Below are 9,301 nucleotides of genomic sequence, written 5' to 3' on the forward strand. Positions count from 1 at the left end.
GACCCGGTCTATGATGGTGTGGGGACAAGGGAGTACTTTTCGGAGGTCTTCATTCGAGACTCGGTCAATGTAGGTAATCCCCGCAATGCGTCTAAGGCATTTAGTTTGCTGTAAAAGCGGAGATTCTTCGCTTATCATCAGCCTTTATTGACCAAGTTTCACTTGATTATAAAGCTATTGGGATTATGAGAGAGTTTAAGAGTCGCACCATTAGAGAAGTTGACAGAGTGTTGTTTTTCTAGATTGGCAAGAGGTTCTTGAAGCTGGCGCTTGCCAGGTCGAGTCTTGTTTGATCGATTTTGAGCAGTCGTTATCAGAAGTTAAGAGGCTCCCTAGGTAGACAAAGGAGTCAACAGTTTCTACTGACTCTCCTTTTATTCTTAGCTGCACGTTTCTTGAAGCAGGGTTTCCAGACACCCGCAAAACCTTGGTTTTGCCTGTATTAACGACTATCCCTAAGGCCTCGGTTGCTGACACTAGTTCTTCGGTGTCAGCTTGGAGTAGATGTTCTTGACTATTGAGTTTCTCGATGTCATCTGCGTAAGCCAGTTTATCGATAAGCTTCCAACCAATCTCTGCACCGTCAATAGTTTCAGCAAATGATAGCGCTGCATTGAGGAATAGGTTAAAGAGGTGGGGTGACAAGAGGCAACCTTGAAGAACGCCTGCTGATGTCAGAAACTCCTCTGACAATCCATCGGGCGTCTGGACTTGGCTGACAAAATGTGAATACACGTCTCTTATCAGGATTACTATGTTTTCAGGGGCTCCATAGTGCAGCAGGATGTGCCATAATCCATCTCGCCATATCAAGTCAAAAGCCTGCTTGAAATCGAGGAAGAGTAGTAGTAGCTCTTTCTCAAACTCGATATACTTCTCCATCATTTGCCGAGTGGAGAAAGTCTGGCTTATGGTAGAGCGGTCTTTTCGAAAGCCTGCTTGGTATTCCTCTAAGATATGGTTGGTCAGAGATTTCAGACGGTCAAGGAGTGTTTTTGTAAGAATCTTTGTCGGTTGGCTAGTTAAACTTATTGGTCTGTAGTTATTACAGAGCTCAGTTTTTCGCTGAAGTGATCCTATTCGTCCATCGTTCTCGTCTTCCCTCGGAGTTCGTGATTGAGAGCCCGTGTTTATCTAACAGTGTAGGAACGGCCGAGGACTTCTGTTTTGACAGTTCACGGATTTTCTTGAACATGAAGTGGCTATTACCTTTTTGAAAGGCTTCTTCACACTCTCGACGTTTCTCATTGACGTAGTGTTGTAGAGCTTGCCGTATCTTCTTTTCTACTAGGCGCTTCCGCCTCTTGTACTCGTCCTTGCTTTGTCGATCTACCTTGTTAGAATGGGCGCGCTTATGCAAACATAGATCAATAATTTCGGGGGTGATCCACGGTTTATCCGAATGGGTCTGAAAACCCAGGATTTAACTAGCAGTTTCTCTGATGATGGATGCGCTTTTGTTGACCAATTGGTCAATTTCTTCTGCTGTTGGAGCTTCCATGGGTTGGATTCTCGACAACTTGTTTGAGAGTGCTGTTCTATACCTGTTCCTTGTTTCTATGTTTTTCAGCAGGTCAACGCAATATCTTGGTAAGCTTTTCTTAGGTTGTTGGGGCTTCCCAATGCGCAAACGGAGCTCAGACATGACTAGAACGTGGTTCGAGTTGAAGTCGCCACCGGCTATAGAGACTGTGTTAAGTACTGATGATTTACATCGCTTGCAGACAAGAATGTAATCAATCATGTTTGCAGTTTGGCCGACATGGTATCTCCAAGTAACTTTCCTTCGTTCTCTATGACGGAACATGGGTTTCGTTATGAAAAGTTTGCTATCCCGACAAAAGTCGATGAGCCTTCACCCTTTGGTTCTGCCGCCCATGCCCGAACTTGCCCATGGCGTCTTCAAGTCCGTCATTTGAGTGTACGACAATGGTGCTGAAGTCCCCAATCACGAACAGAGCATCTTTCTTGGGAGCAGTGTCAACGGTATGTTGGAGTTGGCGGTAGAATTGTTCGGCTTCTTGGTCACTCCAGGACGAGTCTGGGGCGTAAACTTGGATTATGGTCATGTTGGCAATGGATCCTTTCAGAGGAATGGTGACATTACGTTCAGAGACAAGATGGACGGCAAGAAGAAACTGTTTGGATCGCTTGGAGAGTAGGAAACCGACACCTTGGTGGTGAGTCCCATTACTTCTTCCAGACGTGATGAGCGTGTTGTCGTTTATTACTTCTATTCCTGTGGAGGGAAGGTGAGTCTCAGATAGTACAACGATGTACCAGCGGTAACGGTTCATCTCGTTTAGGACTAGTTCCCTTTTTCCTGGTTTTGCTAATTTGAGTGCGTTTAGCGTTCCTAGTCAGAGATGTGTTTTTGGGGTTAGGATAAACGAAGTCTTCTCCGACTAGAGAGTTGTCCAATCGGATAAATGATCGTCGGCTGCCCTGGACGTGGTAACAAAATTATTTTCATTATCATCATTATCAACAATATCATTCTCGCAAATTGCAATTCTTGGTCTCATACCGTCGGTTACCCCGGACGCGGTAGCACGAGTTCTTACTTTCTTATTCGCCATTTTCATCATTCATATTTAAGAGAAGGAGTTTCATGGCTAATTTGTCGGGGTAGCGGTAAGCCACTCCTCTCTACCCTTAGCAGAGGCCATTGTCCATGCAGCTGGATCGTCTGCCCTTCACAGTTGTCCCTCTAGGAAGGGATCCTCCCATTCGGTGGTCTGCGACGCCGAGCAATTTTTCAAATTGCTGGGGGAAGGTGTGTATTCGCCGGGACATGTCCACACGCCGGTGGTCCCTGCCTGGTGTAAATCAGAGGGGCCTTCCTCCTCCTCCGCCTGTATTTCAGACCCCCGGGCGAGGGTGTCCCAGTTTCAATTATGCACCCCAAGGAACTAGGTCCCCCCAAGGTCTGCGCCTTCTATGAAGGTATCCTACATATCTGTATGATGTTCCCCTATCCACCACCTGGGGACGCGCTGCCTGGCCTGGGGAGGTCCTGACTAAGAATATGACTCAGTAGGACTCAGAATACTATATGTAAGCAATGGGCAAAGTTCATAACTTGCAGCCCTTCCTCCAGAAAACTATGGGGGATTAAGTTATCCTCAAATACATATTTATATAATTTTCGACTATGCTGAACAAAATGACTGTCCCAAAATTTTGATCGGGTGACTTGGGGAAAAAATGAGCGCGGGAGTGGCCCAAGTTGCCCTCGAATTTTTTTGGTCAATTAAAAAGAGCACTAGAAATTTTAACTTTTTAATTTCCGTTCACATGAGCCCTCTCACAATATTATAGGACTACTGGATGTATATGATTACCCCTGGGAAAACAAAAAACACAAAAAAAACGAATAAACACGCATCCGTAATCTATCTTCTGGCAAAAAGAAATGCAAAATTTCACACTATTGCAGATAGGAGCTTGAAACAACTACAGTAGGGTTTTTTGTTACGCTGAATCTTATGGTTTGGTTTTCATTAAGATTCAATCACTCCTAGGGGGTGTTTCCTCCTATTTTCAAAAATAAGGCAAATTTTTTCAGGCTCGTAACTTTTGATGGGTAAGACTAAACTTGATGAAACTTATATATTTGAAATCAGCATAAGAATTCAATTCTTTTTATGGATCTACTGGTATCAAAATTCCGATTTTTAGAGTTTCAGTTACTGTTGAGCCGGGTCGCCCCTTACAGTTCCTTACCACGAACTGTTTGAAAACACCAACAATTCACCACAATACCAAGGCACCTGAGGCCATCACAGTTATTCATGCTCCTTCTTGATCCAAGTTTTTTTTGAAAGTTCTTCTAATCAAAGTTATCACCGGTGCCCTAATAAATGTGTTTTTGAAATAAACAATTTTCTCGACTTAACCATTAAAAGTTATTATCAGTTATAATTTGATTTTATTAATTTCTAAAAGCTAATCAGTTCAAGATTTTAGTTCACTGTAATTTTTAATTTTATTTTCAATGTTGTCATAAGTACTAAAGAAAATACTTGTTATATAATTGATTTGCAGTAAAGCGCCAATAATACAGTAGGCTTTTGAATTATCACAATTAGGAAAGGGAGCAGTAGCCAACCTTTTTTTTGTAGTGATTGTTGTTACAATTTAGTCTACCTTTTTTAAGTTTTATTTATTTATTTTCACTACTACCTGTTGAATTTTTATGTTGCTACTATTGTTTATTAAATTGCTGCTCGTTTTGTGTTTAATATAGGTACTCCTGTGTTATACCTACTCTTGTATCGTATCTCAAACTGAAGACGCGACGAAAAGCCCGTTTTTACGGGATGATTCAAGACACTGCTGTAGAGAAATACAATGTATAGCGTGGTTTTAATTCCTTATACGATATTTAAAGTGTTGTTTATGTTTTGTTTTTTTTGGGGGGGGGGAGAAGGTGCCAGAGGTTAGGTTATGTTATGTTAGGTTACGTATTTAATATATGCTACGCTTTGCCCAACCACCCACACCCCAATTTTCCCCTGGATGTCTTCACATGCTTATTATTATAAAAAAAGGAAAGCTCTATTGACCTATTTTAGTCAAGACCCAGCGTTCTCTCCCCGGAAAAATAACTCCGCGGAGAAAATACCCTTGCAAAGAAAAGTCCATTGGGAAGTTTTGTCAGGAGTATTTTTCTGGAAAGGTGTTTTCTAAGGTAGGGGTTAATTGCCGCGCCGGGGTAACCTCCTTTGTCCCTTATCTCTCTTCTTCTCTAAAATGTAATGTTTTTATTGTTTGTTCATTTTTCCCTTATTCTTTGTTTTACTTTATTTTTGTCAATTGGTGGATGGCAAAATTTAATTTTATATTTATTTAACCTTGGATCTAAGCTTAGCTTTCTGTTGTCTGTATTTGAAGATTTTTTGTTTGTCTTTATTTTGTTTTAATAAAAATCTCGAATTGAATTTTGACAAAAATATCTTTAAGGCATCTGTTTTTAAAAAAGACAAAATGATCAAAATTCAATTAATACAAATTGCTTTTAGTGAATACACATATAAATGTATGCACATATAAAATTTTCTGTTGCTTTCAGAGATCTAGAACTAAACTGCCGAGAGGATTAAAGGAAACAAATACTTATTTACTATGTGGTAACAAATTTTATTGACCAAAACTATATGGTTTTATAGCAAAGACTACAAGAATAGCTGTGACCCTGATAAAATGACGAAGTACTTGAACAATCGTCACAGTAACTATCAATTTATATGTTTGTATAAATGAACTATTTCTTCCAAACACTAATGACGAATTAGATCGTAAAAAGAAATTATCGCTCCACTAAGTAATATACAGCCTTTATTTACAAATACTTTTGAAATTTACAACAAGAAGTATTTGCTGGACATTAGCGATATAAGATAATTTATCTATACTGTCTTACTAATGAATTGATTTTCATAAGCATCACGCTGTAACTTGAATTTCATCCCTTAGTGTATTCTTTTGGTTTGAATCCTAAGGTGTGAGCTTTGTAAAGATTCACCACTCATTTCAGCAGACGGCTACAATCTTTTCTCCCATTTTGACTGAAGGAGTTCAGGATTTCGATCTTCAGTAGTTTCGCACATAATTGTGTTTGCATATTTATTGTTGTACGAAACACTTTACTTGTAAATTTGCAAGCCATTGCTTTTATATAATTCATATTCATGATTCCAGTTATGGAATCTCAATGGCATATCTGTCATGCATGTGATTAAGATATTGAATTACGCGAAAAAATACAGAATTGAATAAAGTTATAGTAAAGTACCTTGTATGATCAATGCGTAGGTAGAGCTTGATATCCATATTAGCTTAGTTTACTAAAAGAATGTACAAAAATACGTGTTAAACAAACCGAAACTATATTCTTTTCAGATTGACAATAGATTTATAAATTTAATTTCCTTCTTTGGCAATTTTTTTAATGAATCATGAGTATTTTTTAATATATACACTCAGAACAAGCAATAAATAGATTCTATGGTAATGAGTTCTAACAAAACAATATTTTGTTAATACAGTTTTTGAGCAATTTTTTGTTATAAAACCGCCAAGAAAAATGTAGCAACTCAACTGTTCAAAATTAAACATAGTTAATCAATAATATAACCCAAATACTTTTATGGTGCACGTTTTCTAAAATAATATCAAATTCTGTGAACAATAAAAGAATTAACGTGCAAACACTTCATTGCAATCAAATGTCAAAAGACCTGTTGAAAATACATCAAGAAGTATTTTCGGTATTTAAACAAAACAGGATGAAGCAAACTCTTCGGAATCACAGGTCAATAGTAGATCTTAAATTTGTTTTAATTTTATTTTTTAGTGGAGTCTTTTTTTTGGGTGCAATGTCAGTTGACAGGAATCTTATTAAGATAAACCTACTCTTGCCTAACCTGACCTATTCTAGCCTTACCTACCCTTGCCTGATCTGAACTGACCTAAACTGGTCTAATTTAAATCTATATGACCTTATTCCGTCTTAATCATTCTAGTTAGTTGTCCCATCCATCTGTAAAGAATAATTTTAAGTTTGTAAGTTTTATATTATAAATCTTCCTTGATTCGTGGTGGTTCATTGATTTTACCTGTTGAAAAAATATAAGTTATTTTTGCACGGTATCATACACAATATGCTTATTTGCCAACCAGGTAATACATTTATAAAAACAAGGATAAATAACACACAGGAGACAGCATACGGAATCACTTAAAAATTAAAACGTTGATGATCATAGTATTCTGTTTTTGAACATATATTTTATGACAGTCAAAAACAAAAACAACGCTTTGACGTAATACATACAAATAACAAGGAAAACGGAAGTGATCTTTAAAAGTACGTCACAAAAAACCTAACCAATTTTATTAGTTATTATTAGGCAATAATATATATCATCATAACGTTTAATTAATTGTTAAAATGAACACCAGCGAAATTCTAAAACTTAAGAGCTAACAAGAAAAAAACAATGAAAGAACACTCAGCATTAAAGACCTAATATTTTGAACATCAATGATCTGAATATCAAAAGTAAATACTTTGAAAATAAGCAACATTGGCTAGTCAAGGTTGTCGATTCAATAAAAAAAAATAACCAATTAAATTATATGCAGCGTAATTTTCCTCTTAGAAAGAGGCCAAGGAGTTCCATACCCAAATGTCCATGGATGTCTAGAGGTCTGATCAATACTACACATATGAAGGCGTTTCTGTTCAAGGCTGCATGTAAAAGGAAGACACAGGATGATCTTTTGAAGTATAAACTTCATAAAAATTAGTGCTTACTTCTTCAGTACGTGCAGCCAAAAAGCTCTATTTTTCGCGTCGAATTGATTAGTGTAAGGGGAATTTGCGAAAGGTTTGGACTGTAGTTAATGAAGCTCTTTCCCGCAAGAAACTCAAACAGTCCCTCCCTTGTCGCTACAGGAAAGGTGGTGTGTCTTTCGTGGACACAAAATTTTTAGCAAGCACCTTCAATTCGTATTTTACCTCACTTCCTTCAATTCCTATTCCACCCTAGAGCAGATTAAGTAGTTTTCCCTTAGCAGAAGAGTCATTTTTCCTTTTCCCATGCAGTGATACCGAAATTTCTGACATTATTTCTCAGCTTTCAAGTAGCTGTTCAGTTGATGGTTTTGGTTTGAGCTGTAATGTTCTTAAAAAAAACTGGTCGGTTTTTTTCTAACCCCATCTCACACATAACTAACCTCTCTCTTTCTTCTGGTGTTTTCCCTCATTTTTTTAAAGTTGCTAATGTCGTGCCTTTGTATAAAAAAGTGATTCATCGCTAATTTCAAACTATAGACCTATTTCTTTTCTTCCTGTAATCTCTAAGGTTGTTGAAAAATTAGTGTATTGTATACTCTCTTTATTTGTATTTAGTACTAATACAACTGCAGGAAATTCTCTCATATCTGAGCATTAGTATCGTTTTCGTCCAAGTTTTCCTACCTTGCATGCACTTTCAGATGCAACAGAGTTTCTGCATGTTAACCTTGACAAGGGTTTGAGTGTTTTGGGTCTATTTCTTGACTTTTCAAAGGCATTTGATATGGTCTTCTTTTGTTTTCTTTCTTTTAAACCCCATATAACTCATACCCGTTCCCTTGTCCTCCACCAATCTTCAATGTTATACAGCGTTAACTCATTTCTTCCCCCAGATGTTATGCTTTCTCTTTATTATGCTTTTATTTTTCCTTACCTTTCTTATTGCTGTTCTGTCTGGGGTAGTACTAATAAATCTCTACTCTGCTTACTTCAAAGAGCCCAAAATAGGGCAGTGAAGGCTACTTTTCTTCTACCTCGTTTTTACCCTTCCCCTGATCTTTATACTGATACCAGAATAGCTTTGCTTGATCGTATTGAGGGTAAAAGTTACCTTTATTTAGCACATTCTGCTTTTCTAGGTACACTTCCACCATCTCTGCAGCAGTTTTTCTTTCTGTCAGGCTCAAGTAGGTACTCTTCTTTTTTAAGTAGCTCTCATCGCAGATTCATTTTACCTAAACGATCATCAACAGCAGGTCAGAGGTCTCCTGTTTATCAATCAATTTTACTATGGAACTCAATCCCTCCTGATGTCCCTCTATCTCTTTCTGCAAAGGCAGTTTCTCACCGGGTTTTTCCAGTATAGTATTTTTTCCCCTTTATTTTTTTATTTTTTCTTTTTCCTTCTTTTTTTCTTTTTTTCTTCGTTTTTTTTGCATTCTATCCAAATTTGTATGTCTTTTTTTCATTCAATATATTTTTCTGATTTTAATTTTTTTTTTTTTAATATTTAATCCTAATTATCAATCTCTTTTCTTCGGTTATATATTTTTTTCATTTATTTGTGAAATCTACTGTTAATTCTCCTATTTTGCATAAATGTCTCTTGATCAATTTTTTTTTTTTAGTATGTTTTTTTCTGTTTTTTTTTATGTGATTTATAATAGTGTCTTATTTTGTTTTGTTGGCCCTTTACAAGCTGAGCTTCTTGGGCATGTATAAACTTTACGTTTGTAATTGTTTGGTTTTTAGCATTAATAAATTGATTGATTGATTGATTGTAAGCACTGATATTTATTGCAGCTGACACACAAGGAATGCCAAATTAAATTTAACATAGGTATGAAACGAAACAAACTAATATAATATGAACGCATACTTGGAAAATATAAAAGAGTGGAATTCATACACTAAATTTCTTGAATGTCAACTCCCTAAATATCAACTGAATGGACAAAAAAAACAACGAAAAAAGTTTGATGTAGTAAGACTTTCTAT

General features: G+C 36.9%; 1 protein-coding gene across 1 annotated transcript; it reads right to left on the reverse strand.

Annotated features, from left to right (window-relative positions):
- Positions 1–1,829: 1,829 nt before the first annotated feature.
- Positions 1,830–2,297, reverse strand: LOC148943186 (protein CFDP2-like). The gene has a single exon (XM_089102469.1). The coding sequence runs from the start codon at positions 2,295–2,297 to the stop codon at positions 1,830–1,832; it is 468 nt and encodes a 155-aa protein (XP_088958595.1).
- Positions 2,298–9,301: the final 7,004 nt, after the last annotated feature.

This window comes from Artemia sp. Qi Xiang Cuo, chromosome 16 (genome assembly GCF_049724085.1).
Source record: "Artemia sp. Qi Xiang Cuo chromosome 16, ASM4972408v1, whole genome shotgun sequence".
Lineage (NCBI taxonomy): Eukaryota > Metazoa > Arthropoda > Branchiopoda > Anostraca > Artemiidae > Artemia > Artemia sp. Qi Xiang Cuo.

Bases quoted from the DNA above. Each gene is read 5' to 3' on its own strand.
- LOC148943186 (XM_089102469.1), bottom strand. From the start codon at position 2,297: ATGAACCGTTACCGCTGGTACATCGTTGTACTATCTGAGACTCACCTT.